This window comes from Streptopelia decaocto (assembly GCF_964273445.1).
Source record: "Streptopelia decaocto genome assembly, chromosome: 7".
NCBI classification, from domain to species: domain Eukaryota; kingdom Metazoa; phylum Chordata; class Aves; order Columbiformes; family Columbidae; genus Streptopelia; species Streptopelia decaocto.
This window is the reverse complement of record NC_138661.1, coordinates 8059280-8074796: the sequence shown is the minus strand read 5'-3', so window position 1 is coordinate 8074796 and position 15517 is coordinate 8059280. Positions and strand designations below refer to the sequence as shown.

At 42.3% G+C, this 15517-nt stretch overlaps 1 protein-coding gene across 1 annotated transcript in view; it reads right to left on the bottom strand.

The window, feature by feature from the left end:
• Positions 1–579: 579 nt before the first annotated feature.
• MTHFD1 (methylenetetrahydrofolate dehydrogenase, cyclohydrolase and formyltetrahydrofolate synthetase 1) overlaps positions 580–15517 on the bottom strand; it is a 41860-nt gene continuing 26922 nt past the window's right edge. Inside the window, exons 18-28 of the mRNA XM_082057550.1 lie at positions 15350–15490; positions 12262–12330; positions 11616–11727; positions 11321–11460; positions 10850–10891; positions 9704–9804; positions 8834–9011; positions 7726–7833; positions 6376–6528; positions 1685–1793; positions 580–1509 (exon numbers count right to left, since the gene is read on the bottom strand). Of these exons, the coding sequence (XP_081913676.1) occupies positions 1704–1793; positions 6376–6528; positions 7726–7833; positions 8834–9011; positions 9704–9804; positions 10850–10891; positions 11321–11460; positions 11616–11727; positions 12262–12330; positions 15350–15490 (1134 nt within the window). The 3' untranslated portion in view covers positions 580–1509; positions 1685–1703. The remainder of the gene's footprint in view (positions 1510–1684; positions 1794–6375; positions 6529–7725; positions 7834–8833; positions 9012–9703; positions 9805–10849; positions 10892–11320; positions 11461–11615; positions 11728–12261; positions 12331–15349; positions 15491–15517) is intronic.

Genomic DNA, 15517 nt, shown 5'->3' with positions numbered 1-15517 from the left:
CCCGGCTGCCAGTAACTCCTCAGCTGAACACCACGGAAAAGAGAATTTTAACAGGCTGTGAATGCATCTCAAATGCTCTTATGACGATTAAACTCTTCTGTCTGCTCCTGTGACAACCAGGTAGTTTTTATACAATTATTCTCCCCTCTTCAATAACTTGAGCGATATAGATCTCTCCATAAATATACACAGGATCTGTGTACTACAGTTGCGCCCTTACATTGGTGCACACCTACAGCCTGATTCTCTCAGTTCTCACCCAAATCGGGATGTTTTTAGATTCAGTTCTGATGCAAGCAGATGGGCTCTGCAAGTCTCAACTCAGATCTTTTGCAGTCAGCTGTGAGTATCTAAAATTCATGGAATAATTCAGGTAGTTTATTTCCTATGGATGACACACATCATCTAGGGAAGGAAACAAGATTAAACACACACACACACACACAGTGGTGCATTGCAGGGAACTTATTACTGCAATAATCACTTGTACTTGTCAATACAAGGATTGCTGCTGTGTACCTCTAATCACAGAAATAAGTTCTACTTCAATAATCTCAGTGCATACATTAAAACCCCAAAAGCAGTTGAAGTATTTACCAGTTTATTTGTATTAGTTAAAAAATTGGCAGCAATGATATTTTTATGTTACAAAACGATTTTTTTGGCCTGCGGACAAAACCTGCTACAAGTCACTTGATCACTACTTATGTTGTCTCTGTTCAGCAAAAAGGTACCTTAGGAAACAAGGCTCGTCAACAGTTTAACTGTGCTTATTGTTTAGCATAAAATGGTTCAAAAGACATGTGGCAGAAGCCAGAGATCCAGACCCTACAGAATATCCAGAGGTTGGATTTCCATTAGCAGTAGAACATGGTAGTCACAGCTGGGTTTTGTAGAAGGGAAACTTGATGTGGCTCAGGTGCCTGCAGGAATAGTTCACAGCAAAAGGCAGCGTAAGTGCTTCTGGAGGGAGACCAGAAGCAAAGGGGATTCCTCCTTGCTCCCTCTGTTAAATGACACGGATGCAGTTTCTCAGCACAGCCATTTCTCCCGTAGTGTGAAAAGCAGGATATAAAATTCAGTATGGCAAACAGGAATATGCAGCGTACAAGACTTTCAAAGATAATGTATGCTACAAAAACCCTATGGTTAAGACAATTAAGCCCCAAGACTGTTTCAAACAGCTCCAGCTTTAGGATTTTTAATTATGAAAATCATGTCACTGAATCAAAAGAGGTCACTAAACCCAAGGTTCTGTATTCCACTTCAGCTATAATTATGAAGCAGGAGGGCTGTAGAGGAAGCACGCTTGATATGCTCAGTGTCAACTAACCTGGCACGGAGTCATTTAGAAATTATTACAGATTAAAAGTAAGTGGTTGATTCTTTAGCAGTTCTCTTTCCAGTCACTTCGTGCTCTATATTCTCAGTCATATCTTGTTTTGACTTAAAAAGAAAAGATCAGGGCATAGTTCCATTTACATGACTCATCAGGTGTTCTTCTGGGAGCTAGAAAGAAAAATAAATTTGATTACTATTATACAGTACTGCGGGCAACTTTCAGGCTGAATTATAATCAAATGCCATTTGGAAACGTATGGCTTAATATGAGATTGGCTTAACTCCATTATCTCAACATGAGAAATACAGCCCAAATATTGAAAGCCTTCATGAAGGCACCTACCTTTGGCCAATAATTCCTTTCAGAAGAGCCCAGTTACTTCTCCTGACACTGGATCCAAGTCTATATCATAGAAACAGGGTCTTGTAGGAAGTCCTGGCATAGTGCTCATCTGGACAACAAGAGATAAGATGTTAAAATGGAAGCAGCATAGGTTCATGCAGAAGATAGAACACTAAATCACTGCTGAAGACTACCGCTCAGTAGGCAGATCTTTGTTTTGTTTTGTCCGTTAGTGGTTTTGTTTTGTTACGATGAGGATTTAGTTTGGCTTCTGCCTCTGTCAGTGACCGAACCCAAGCTTTGGCAAAGTATTTAGATATCCAGCTGACCAGCTAACTGTTAGAGGAATGTTCATGGAGTTTGCTGTGGTGAGACAACAATTACTTGTGGCAGTTTCCCGGTTATTAAAATGAGGATACATGTTTTAATACAGCTTTGCCAACTGTAAAGTCTCAGCTGATTACCATTCTTTAAGAGTCTAGAACTAGAAGTGTTAAATAATTAGGAATAACTATTGTTGAGAAAAAAGTTTAAACAGTTTGTGGCTTTTTTTTTTTTTTTTTAAACTGGGATAAAACTTAAATAGCAATGGAGAGGTCAGGTCTCCTGACTGGAACATTTCTGAGGCATTCACAGAATCACAGAAAGTCAGGGATTGGAAGGGACCTCAAAAGCTCATCCAGTCCAATCCCCCCGCCAGAGCAGGAACACCCAGATGAGGTTACACAGGAAGGTGTCCAGGTGGGTTTTGAATGTCTCCAGAGAAGGAGACTCCACAACCTCCCTGGGCAGCCTGGTCCAGTGCTCTGTCACCCTCACTGAGAAGAAGTTTCTTCTCATATTTAAGTGGAACCTCCTGTGTTCCAGTTTGGACTCACTGCCCCTTATCACTGGTTGTCACCAAGAAGAGCCTGGCTCCATCCTCACGACACTCACCCTTTACATATTTATAAACATTAATGAGGTCACCTCTCAGTCTCCTCTTCTCCAAGCTCAAGAGCCCCAGCTCCCTCAGCCTTTCCTCATAAGGGAGATGCTCCACTCCCTTCAGCATCTTGGTTGCTCTGCGCTGGACTCTCTCCAGCAGTTCCCTGTCCTTCTGGAACTGAGGGGCCCAGAACTGGACACAACATTCCAGATGCAGCCTCACCAGGGCAGAGTAGAGGGGAAGGAGAACCTCTCTCAACCTACTGACCACCCCACTTCTAATACACCCCAGGATGCCATGGGCCTTCCTGGCCACAAGGGCCCAGTGCTGGCTCAACAAGGGCGCAGTGCTTCAAGTCGGAAGGGCTGAGCAGCGGCAGAACTGAGGCCAGCGAAACAGCTGCCAGCGCTCCGCTTGCCTCAGGCCAGTCCTCTCCAGTTGTCCCACTGCTCAGTTCCCAGTTTCAGAGCTGCAGAACACAAGGCTGGCGGGTTCCACACTTGGCCTGATTTACTAATGCAGCTGACAGGATTTCCCTTTCCCTAACTCAGCGTTCAGCCCAGCAGCACATGTAGGTTAAACACGGATGCCCTACAGACGGGGGCAACTCGTGACCATGCTTTGTTTGTGCCACTGGTCATTAACCCCTTTAATAAAAAAAATTCAAGGTCTCATTTTCTATCTGCATCATCTAGGCTCACTTTTCACAATCAAGTATTGTTATGCTTGTCTCCATTAGATTAAAGATCTCTTTGGCAACCCGTTGTTTTCTCCCCGAGCAAGTATTCTGCACACTAATCAAATTACCTCCCAATCTTCCTTTTTGCTAATAAGCTAAGCAGCAAGGAGGCAAAGCTCTATGGGTTAGGTGCTTTCTGCAGTTCTCAAAACTGTTCGGGGAGCTCCTGGAGTCCCAGCCCATTTTCCTGAGCCAATCCCATACGTATCATACCACTGCAGGTCTTGCATGGCTTATGTGGAGCTAAAAATCACTTCAAGTCTGCTCTTTGTAATGAATTATTTGTCAGAGCTGCTGGTTTCTGAGACGGAGAATAGGGGGACTATAAAGAAGACCCTCATCCCTTGTCTTTGTGTTTAGCTGTATGAATATTTTGCTCTAAAGAGCCAAGGTATTAAGAGATCCAAAGTGCCTGGAGGGGTTTTCCTGTTCTCACCATAGTCCCAATCTCCAGTCATGGAGAGCAAGAAACCTCCTATTTATTTCTGTAACACTGAAGAATCACAGAGAATTACAGACCTCCACCTGCAGATTCAGATGGTCACAGCAGGAGCTGAGACAGTGACAATAGAGCAGAAGGTCCCAAACTGCCAAAGACTGGCCTGACTTCACTATTTCTTGCACTTTCTCTTTTGAAATAAATGGTCAGTTTTCCCCCTTTCCCATCCACAGGGCAGCCCACAGTGGCCACTCTGCTATCCATTATTTAAAGGCAGTCTGCTTAAACCTTCAATTTCTACGTAGTACAGGATAATTTCCAACCAGGCTACTAATTTTCTGTACAGGTGTCTACAATGCTTAATGCACTCAATTATTTTCAGAGCCGAAGAAATGAACTTTTCCTCCATTATCCTCCTCCCCTGCAATACCGCATGTGCTGAAAAAGAACACAGGGCAATTCACACTGTTTACTTGGATGAAAAAATTAGACCACATGGATATCATCAATCTAAGAAATCAAATTTAAGAAAACAAATACTAACTAAGAATGTATTATTTATTGCACTTGTGGAACTTACAAAAATTGCCATCTAGGAACAAAAAATACAGAGCTGAATAAATAATTTATTTTCAATTCATCGGCACCAATTTCAGCCCAACGATTCATTTCACATCCATTATCTTCCATGCTCAAAGTTAAATCTAGATAATAATTGAAATTATATTTCCTTTAAAATCTCAAAGTATTCCATTAAAGTACAACAGCTTCAACTCTGAGCCAGAAAGGGAAAAAGCAAAAGCTCAGAAGCTGAGAAAAAAATCAAGTGTGTCATACCTCTGTGATTAACTTCAGATAATAACAATATGCATGCACTGGTGATTAATTTCACCTCCAATTTCTCATAAAAGCTTGTGCATAGAGCTACATATTTACTGCATTTTCAGCTCACAGTTCAACGGCTGCTGCCAAAAATTTATTCTGAGGCTAATACAGCTCCTGCTGAATGGGTTTAAAATAGCGATCTGATTCAAAATGCCCTGGATTGCTTCTCAAAAGGACATCCCTTCCCTGGCTGGGCAGACACCACAGAAGAGTGATCTTCATGTCTCTAAGCAAAACGGTTAATTCTGGCAGAACCAACATCATGATTTACTACATGTCCAAGAAACCATTAGGAATCCGGGAAGGGAGTGGAAAGAGCCCAACTCCACAGAAAATGAAGACATCAGAAAAAGAGCCAAAACGTTAGTTTTAATGTCTGAAAGCATCCTTCTCTCGTGTAGCTCATTAATGCTGTGTACCCTTTCCTTCTCCAGTGCTTATAAAAAAAACAAAACACATTGTTTGGACTAAAACTTGGCTTGCAAAAAAATTTCATTAATAACAGAAACAAGCATACTGTCTTTCAATTTACCCCAAAACATGCATTACTCTTTAAAAAGATGGATGAGCCAGACTGCGGTTATTTTATTTCTGCTGGGTAATCTGGAAACCCTTACTTTAATTAAAAGAAAAAAAGATATCCAATATTTGGCTCTAGCTAGCATTTGAAGAAAGATGGGACCCAACTCTTAAATCAGCAAATTTCGTCATCGGAGCCATACACCCCTAATGCTTTTGAAGACTTATTGAAAGAAATACGTTGCCATGAAGACTTCAGAAAAAGGTTCCCATCCAAAACAATAAGAAAAAGACAGAGACGCTTGCTCCAACTGCTCCATCCCTTTAAATAATCTAACAAGTTACTTGACAGAAGAGATCCCCCAGGTAAGATTTCCAGTGGAACCTTCCACCCTAACATTCTTGCTTTGGATGCAGACCTGAACATTAGTCCATTTTGCAGGTAGCTCCTCTTTCTGCCCGGCAATTTGTATCAAAGCTATTCCGGGATCCTGTTTCCATTGTAGCTTCTCTCTCGTTTCTCAGCTGACATTATGCCAATAATGTCAAAGAAGAGAAACTAAAAACTCAAGGGCATAGTAAAATGAATTCTTGGAACGGACGTAGGCTGAACAGCAAACAGATGGTCAGCAAAACCACGAGAACCAAACAGGAGGGGAGACTGACAAATGATTAACAGTACAGGTCAGCTTCACTTCCGAGGTATCTCATCAGAAGCTGTTGGCTTTGTAAGCTTTGCAGGAGTTGTCTGGTTCTACCCTGATCTGCAGGTGTACAGACTTCACCTGCAGCCCTGCAAAGTGCTTTCATTGGGAATGCAAAGTCACAACGGTGATTAGGTGGGTCAAGGATTTCTCCCATCCTCTCCACCAGACCGCAGTGCCCAGAATTCGTTCGCTACAGAGCTCACCCTTTCCTCAAAATCCAGCAAGACAGAAATGTGGGACCTGAGGAGTATGCTGGGTGCTTGCTAAGTATTCCAATGGTCAGACGGTCTATTTTAGCTTCCCTCTTTCCTCTGAATAAAAACTATTAAGGGCACTTAATACACTAGACTATTAAAACACCAACTGTAAACGACAAGGACTCTCCTAATTTAAGGTACCTTTTGTAAGTGGTTACTAGAATGTACATGAAGCTTTTCCTCACCCTGCAGTAGAGGGTTTCATTCAATCACATACCGTTCCTACTAGTGGATACAGGAATCCAGCACCAACACTGGCCCGAATGTCTCGGATTAGCAGAATAAAACCCGTAGGTGCTCCTTTTTGTTCAGGGTCATGAGACAACGATAAGTGAGTTTTAGCCATGCAGATTGGTAGGTTTCCAAATCCCTGGGAAGGCAAAGAAAAGAGAGAAAGAAGAGAGAAATAAGTGCGAAACCAGTAACTCTTCCTGTACGCAAAAGTAATTGCTCCGCTCTGCTGTTCTCTGCAGCCATTTTCTCAGGGTGTTTTACTCCTCACCAACTACTCCATTCACAGCTTGTCACATCTGTTGACCATTCTGCATCCCCATTCCTTCTCTCTCAAACTCTCTCCTTGCTCCCTGCTAAATATTAAAGAACGAACCACCACAGACCCCAACACATCCAACCGAGGAAAAAAATTAATGATATGGAAGTGTTAGATATACAACCTTGATAGTCCACTTACTTTTTACTCTCTCTTCACAAAACATTAATCTAAACAGCTCAGAACTAAAGTTCTTGTTCAGCTGAGGTCAGTTAATTAAAAATGTTGATCAATATCATTTCAGCTTATGAGGAAGTGACAGTTACACGCCTACACTATTTTGATAGACTTGTAGAGAAATATACAAGAAACAAGAAAGCGAGAAACTACATATGCTGTAGTAAATGGACTGTAAAAGCAAAATTATTTGAGCACACTATAGAAAGAATGGCTAGTTCTCCCATTGCTCTTCTCTTCAAAGCCCTCAACAGACCTTCATTAATACAGAAGCACAAGAACACCATGCTAGAGAAAAGTAACACAACAACCAGAAAGCATCTAATTCAACAACCAGATGCCAGGTTCAAAACTTTTAAAATAGACTTTTTTTCCACAGGAAATACTGTGGAACTCTTTCCTCAACATAGCTGTGACTGCCAAAAATCCACATGGGTTCAAAAACTGATTAGATAGCTCAATGGAACAACGTCTAAAAAAGTCACCAGAGACTATTTAGCACCAGTCTGACCACTTGTAGTTCCCTAAGTCCCAAATATCTGAAGGACTGGAGAGTACAGTAGAGAAGGATCACTGAATCCCCCTGCTCTTCTCTGCCCACACACTGTTACAGACGTGCTACTGGGCCAGATGAGTTCTGTCTTCACTAGAAGCCAGGGCCAGTTTCTCCCTGCCCATATCACCTCCCCGTCCTCCTCTGCCACAGCAGCATCCAGCAAGTCCTGGACAAGGACACGATTTGAGTGACGATTCCCTTCACACACAACTTGAACACCACTGTTCAATACAGAAGTTTTCAATGAAAAGCACCACTGGCATCAGGCGATGTGGAAAACTCACTTGCTTAGTGTACAAGGTGACTTTCTCCTGTGCTTCTGGAAGTAGCTCGATGTCACTTGCCCCGTAGACCTGCTGTGCAATAAGCCTGATCTTCTCTATAATAGGCAGCTAGAGAAAAAAGACAGGCAAGTCAGTGTGGTCAAACCACAAAGAGCCGTAACACCACAGCAGCTTCACAGTCCTTCATACGTGTTGTGCAATGTCCACCTGCAGATACCAGAGCTGTTTCCATTTGCTATAGCACAAAGCTAGATGGTAACGTGAGGGTTTTCAGAACAGGTTTCATTTATCTTTGTTGCGGTTGTTTCTCTTGGGAAGAGGGCAAAACTAGTTTACTACAGTCAGAAACAAAAATATACGCAATAGTATTTCTTAAAAGCTGTGCCTGCACGTTAATTACCCTTGCTGCAAAAGACATGTCTTTATTCTTTCTCAAGTCTAAGTCAAAAAGCAAGTAAAAATAATTTGAGGGAACACAAGTTAATAGTTAAATAAAAGCACAAATGAAACAGGTTAAAGAAGGAAACTGAAAGCATCTGTTAAAGAGCTAAAATGGATATAATGACGGAGCTCTGTACCTCATTAGGTTCTTGAATAGGTCCTTGCTAATAAAGGAGGATTCAGGCCATAACCTGGGAACTAACAGTGATGACTTCACTACCTTCAAGTCATCTGTCAAATTTGCTTAAGTACAAAGTAATTAGAAACACACACATAAACACTCTCTTCCATGCTGACCTGTAGCGCGACTCCATAAGCCTTACTTGCAGAGAAAAAAAAAAGTTAAAAAGGACAAATTCTGTGCCATAGCCTGTCGTATAGATTTCCATCATGAGCAAAAATTGCTCCCAGAATCTCTGCAGGTAACAGGTTTGGTCAGGCCTGTTCCAGTCCATGCTCTGAGAGGAACGCACAGCTCAAGTTTAAAACAATAAGAACTGATCAACTAGGTCTTTGAGACCGGTGGAATAAATGTTATGTTCTAAAACCAAGTTTCTCCTCAGTTTCTCAGAGCAGCCTTTCAGACAGCCTTTAGCAGCTTAAGCCAGTGAAACCAACCGATCTCCTCCTTAAAAACAAAGTACCCCATAGCACTGCAAGTTCCTACCTCCGCGTTATAGAGGAACTTGAAGTTGCTGGGTGTCTGCGATGCTCTCTGAACAGCCTGGGCCAGCGCAAGTGCTCCTTTACCTCCCTCTGCCCAGTGCGTGCACTCCACAGCATCGAACGCTCCCGCTGCCTTTGCCTGTTGTACCACAAGGGCCAGTTCAGCCTTTGTGTCTGTTCTGTAAGGAGAAAAGTTTGCGCATTTGTACCAGAATGCAGCTATGGTAAATTTAACCCTTTGTTCTAACCATTTTTCACTCTTTATTATTGCTGATTTAGAGGTGCCAAATCGTATGCGCATAGCAAGCTAAAAACCCATAATTTCTCTAAATCAGCCAACATGCATTTACGTCAGACGAAGAATCCTTAGCTGGCTACTCCACTCCAACTGGCATCAGCTTTAATGCATCAGGTCAAAGCCTTCCTGCTTGCATAAAAAGACCACACAGAGATTGGCTTTCCTGTGCAGTACAGCATGCAGAGCCCAAAATGGTTCTTAGCGGGGCATAATTACTGCATACAGCAGACCACGGAACACAGCGTGGTCCACAGCACATGCAACTCACCATCTATTATGAGCTTAGACTCCACATCATCACAGGCATCTTTTGTCCAGAGTAATTTGGCCACTCAGGGTGCAAGTGATGGCAGATAATAGTCACGGATCATGAAATCCTAAGCTAATTTAAACTAAGGAATGCAATAGAAATGACTAAGCAGAGCTCCCTTATTTATTCACCATCTTCCAACAATGCAAAATGCTGCAAATAATACATCAACAGTACTGAAAAGAAGAATGTGTGTTAGACACAGCACATAAAGTGCCACAATTTTATCCCCATGCATCACTCCCATGTCCCAGCCCACTTACTTGAAAGCATTGACAGCCACTACTACTGGGACACCAAACATTCGTGCATTTTGGATTTGCTTGTTTAGGTTACTACAGCCTTTTGCCAACAGCTGAAGATTCTGTTAAGAAGACAGCAAGCAGGAAGCACATTTTATTTGGGGCAGTGAAACTTTTGTTCCAAAGCCACTACGTCCACAGCTAATGATAAAAATGTCAAAATGGGAATGAAACCACAAAGACAAATCCCCAGTGCTGCTTTCTGAACAGTCCAGACCAGTGCACGGGTTTGGATGGAAGACAGGAAAAGGAATGACTGCTTCTTATGATCACTGGTTTCAGCTGTCAAGGCAAGGTAAGATAAATCACTTTTTGCAGGATTTTTTTGTTATTCTTAGTAAGTTAATACCGTGCTCATTAACTTCCTACAGCAAAGCCTCTTTTTCCTCTCTGACACATTCCTCTTTATGTATTAAATATCATTAGCAGTGAATTTCATGACACTTGTTTGAAGTCTGTGGCAACAGCTTTCGGTTTACACATATTTACATTTTGCAACATCAGAGACTATCCATGGAAATCCAGACATTTCATCCCTTCCTAAGCAAAGAATAATCCATACAGAAGCTCCACAAGTGAAAAAGCTGTCGCAGTGTATAGAGAGCCAGACCAATTATCCAAGTGTACACAACCATTCCAAGCATAAGGACAGAAGCTGAGACTTCAGTTCACTTTCTGCTTGCAAAGGGGGGAAATGAAAACAGAAACTGCTGCTGCTGCTAAGAAGAGAATAATTAGAGAGGCACTCTGAATATTTTCAAAGACAATATTTCAGCAAGAAATTACTCCATACTGAGAGGGTCAGGAGACACAGAGTAGAAATTACTATGAAAAACTGAGCACACAGACAACTGCATGAGCTCAGGAGAAACGAAAAGGCTCTGAATAATGGCAAGGTCACGTACAATAAATGCTTGAAAGAGCAGAGCCAAAATAACATCATTAAAAATAATAATAAAAAAAGAACAACATTACAGCTTCTATGAGGAAGCATTTCCTTGGCAGCTAAAGGAATGACATACACTAGCTATCCAGGCATGCACTGCATGAAAATATGTCATGACCACAGTTAGTTGGTCAAGTGTCACAACAGCTATAGAAAGTTACCTCTTCCATGTACTCCTTTGGTAAAGGTACCCCAGCAGTGACCTGGGAAAAAAAGCAAAAAGATAGAACCCCATAAGATTTTTATCCACAACAGCAAATCGTGTTTGACACTTATTAAATGGCACCAAGATACAACAATCTACTGCAGGCTGATATTTTTTCTAAGAAAAAAATAAAAGGAAAAATAAAAAGACTGCAAGATGGGCTTACAACACAACAAATGACTGACTACACTAATATCACAAGTGCCCCAGCATACAAGCACTTACTTGCTTGTTTTATTGCCCTAAGGATGTCCCTGTAACACACAATGAGGTAGCTTAGAAGCAACAAGGACATATGGATTCCCTTTACAACTGCAAATCTCAAGGCCAATGACAAGCAGATTAAATCCTACAGGGCTTTAAGTGACTGGATCAGAAGAACTGTAACAGCCCCTCAGGCTTAAAGAAAACCTTGCCTAGTACTTACTGCAGGTCCTCCTCCGTGCATTTTCAGAGCTCGGATAGTAGCAACCAACACCACCACATGAGGTCGGAGACCAGAGTAGCGGCACTTAATATTGAAGAACTTCTCCATGCCTATGTCTGCACCAAATCCTGCTTCTGTAACTAGAGTAGGAATTAAGAGAAAATAAGCTTGCAAGAGGCTGCTGGGTGGAGAAATCATGCTCTGATAATATAAATCAGAAGCTGCTTCTTAGACAAAAACAAATGAAGATGGTCCCTCCCTGCACAACAAGCAAAAATACACCTCACAGACTTACCAACAAATCCCTCTTTACCCACGAGCTTCAGTGCTATTTTGTCTGCCAACACTGAAGAATTCCCGTGTGCAATATTGGCAAAAGGTCCAGCATGAACAAACACTGGTGTTCCCTAGAAAATAAGAGGTGTGGGAGAGAGAAAGAGAAATTCAGAGGGTAAAATTTAGCAAATCTGCAAACATTTCAGGAGTTAAGAACTACTGTATGTGAAGGTACAGAAATACACTTTAAGAAGACAGATCTTAAAACCCTCTGATCAAACCCTTGTTATCAGTAATAAGGACTACATGGCAAACCAGATTATAATAATCTGCACAAGTGGAGATATTAATCCGCTTAGGAAAAGGATGGCTAAATACCAGCAACTCCTGCACTCACACCATTTAGATTCCCAAAACACTTCCTAGTATTAAAGACAACGGAACAGAGACATAGCAAAGTTTAGTGCATTTCCTTGGGGTCATCCCACATGCCATGGCAGACCCAGAAAACTCTACTCTTGCCCTCGAGCCCCAAACCCTGCGTAGGAAACCCCAAGAAGTCTCCAACTCTAAGCTGATTAAGCCCACGCTGATTGTGATGAATCCACTAGACCGGTGGCTTCTTGGCTGTGAGAACGCACATGTAGCAAATCATCTGTGCTCACCTCTAGTGTCTGCATGAGGTTTGGTTTAATAGCATCTTTCATCAAGACAGCCAGAGCACCGCTCACTCCCTGAAAGAAAAAAGAGCAAAAAGACCTTGAGACAGTTCCTATGCAGTGTCACCGCTCTGCTTTTGTCCCTGTGAGCTTTCAGGGCCAGAAGCAGCAGTTGCTCCAGTGATGACCCATGCTAGTGAGGCACAAGAGGACCCTGACATCCTTGTAAGAGGATCTGTGATTTCTGCTGGGTGCAGCCTCTTGGTTGGGGCCTTGCTTGACCATCACTTTGTCATGAAGGCATGAAGAACAATTGCTGTTTCAATGCTATAGTTATGTTAGTAAAAAATAGCAGTGAGAGAGTAACTCTTAGGTACGTATGGGTTACTGTAGCCCATTCACTGGCACAAAGCAGGGAGTTTTTCAGGACACTTGTTACACATGTTAAAATACTGGACCACTCTCACCACCCCGATACCTCAACTGTAGCATTAGTGTCTTTCTTTTGCAGTATCTAAACACACTAAGGACTTTAAAGTTACACACATGTCAGTGTACTTGGGTTTTGCAGGCAGATTTGTCTTGGACTTTTTGCCTTCCTCATTTGAGCAGCTGGACTCTACATACTGGCCGTAAAAATGTCATAACAAGCTGCTACATCCTGGCCAAGTCTCTTGTGAAGAAATAACTTTTAAAGTGAACTTTTGTGCTCGTGGGCAAGACCAGGCCGATGTCACAAAAGGCAGACACTGAAGTCCATGGTTCCTCTGAGGTACAGGAATATACCCTGCTGCAATGCTGCTCCCTGCAAAGTGAAAGCTTGTAATTTCATCCACATCTGCTTTGGGAAGAGAAAATGAGGGTTCAGTCATTCTTGTGACTGACACAGTCCGGTAGAAACTAAACCGGCTGTTACCCAGCACTTGCAAAAGTAACTAGAATTGCTCTCCCTGGGTACTGAGCCAACCGTTCACAGCAGTTATGAAAACCTTGAATCATTATTTCTTTTTCTTCCCTTTTAATTTCAATCGGATTGCAGCACTCAATTATATGAAAGATTTTTTTTAAAGACATTCACTGCTTTGTTTCATTAGTTTCAATCTTGCCACATGAAAGCTTATTTAACATTTAATGGATAAGCTTTAAACTTCTGTCATCTCCAGAATAATGAAAGCTACAGAGCAAGATTTCCATGACGACATTTCAGGCCTGTGTCGCTCAGTGCCACTTCAATACATCCCATCTCTAAAAACCTGCTGTCAGTTTTTGATTCCACATTTTTTCCCAGCTTCTTTGTGCTTCCTGGTGGCCCACCCATGACACTGGTAATGTCACAGCAGAAGGACCCAGACTGCTATTGTGCCAGTCTGCTCTCTGCAATCACCACGTTTCTGCCTGCACGAGGAGCTGGTAACACAGACCTAGCAGTGCAAGCCAATGGTCGCCATCAGCACAAACATATAAGGTTCAAGAGAAGCTGTTGGACATGCCTGATACCATCCTCCATTCTGCAGTTGCAATGGAAAAAATTAAATATGATTAGATTAAGAAAAAAGTAAAAAAAAGTCTTAAGATGAAAGACTTCTGTCACCTGGACTCTGCATAAAACTCAAAGCAAATCCCTACCGAAGCACCATCTGCTTCTACTGCTGATGGGCAGCAGGAGAGACTCCTGTTTTCCAGAATAAGGGTTAACTCAGGTGCTTAAGGTTAAACTGGCAGCATTCATTGCTAGCAGTAGGAATTTAAGTCTCAAAGCTTTGGCACGTGCCCTCTCATCAATCCCAATAAATGTCTTGCATAAGGACATGTACAGATAAATGATTCCCAGTCTAGCCCTTTTCCTGCAAGGCAAGAGTCAGGCCACATTGCTAACCTACTGTTTCTTAGGTTTATCCCAGGAGGCAACAAAACAAAGCAAAAAAAAAAACCCACCCAAAGCACAAGAAAATAAACAAAAAAACCACCCCAACACAGCACGACAGCAATAGCTGGGTAAGCCCTAGTGCTGTGTCCTGCCTTCCTGGAAACACAGGTCACGATACCCACCCTGTGCATTCTTCTATCCCACCTAAAAGGTTCATTCAGAAAATGCAAGACAAACCTCATTAACATGACATCATGTGAATTTCTAATACTCCTGTCTTTTGCAAAGCAAGCTGTGAAAAACCCACTATACAAGACGGCAGTAAGAATCCTTATCATATTTCTGTCAACTAGTGCAATGGTTCTGAGCCTGTTCTCTGTTTTGAGGCCAAGTGGCAGGGCACAGTGCACATACAGGACTCAATTCCCCTTTCCTCCTCCAAACAAGGCTGCCATCTTCAAAGGATTTATTGGAAGAACTGTCTGGGGCACAGACTATTCTCCTGAAACCCCACTGAAGCATCATTTGGAAGAGTGCTGTTTGACGTGCTCCACAAACATGCCAAGAACTGCACTAATTGTACGGACAGCCACAAGACACCACTGCAGCTTGCAACTGCTGCTTAGCACTGCTTTACATACTGGTAATAGACATCACCAGTGCTACTACATGCAGTGGAAATAAAGGATTTGTGTCCCCCAGCAAAGGCTGGTTATGGAAACCTTGCACTTGTTGCAAAGGGTTTGGCTTTTACAGCATTCACAGTCTCCCAGAATAAGATATTTCATCCTCTGTAATTAAATTTGCACGAGGCTTTGTTCCTGCTCAATGTTTTCTTCACTCCAGGGAGCCTGAGAAACAGGATAGCCAGCAGGATGCATTTTGAGTTCTTCTGAGTTGTAAATATACTTTTTATCTAGAAGCCACCATGTATTTCCTCATTAATCCCCAGGGGAATACATGTGCTGGCTTCAGCCTGACAACACACATCACCACACAGGACCCCCTGTCCTTGCCCAGGTCACATGCACACACACAGTCTCTGGGTAAGGAGCCAGCCACACTGAAGTCAATAACCTTCATTAACCCCAGGGGCTAAGATTTCATCTTTAATCTTCTATATGCTAAGGTCTGCTCTGTACAGAAATGTCTCTGTGCTTTTCAATCCAAGGACTTTCAGAAGTAATAGGAAAGAGTTGGCATTTAAGAACTGAGGGACACTCTTACAAGGTCATCTGTTGTAACTGGTTCTCCTTTCTTGCTGGAAGCTACAACCATCTTGCCCAGTCGCTCTTTCATATCATCCAACCCATCAGAGAGTGCTAGAACTGCCATGATTTCGCTGCTCACCGTGATGTCAAACTGAGCCTGCAAGAGATGAGTAAAGAACGTGAA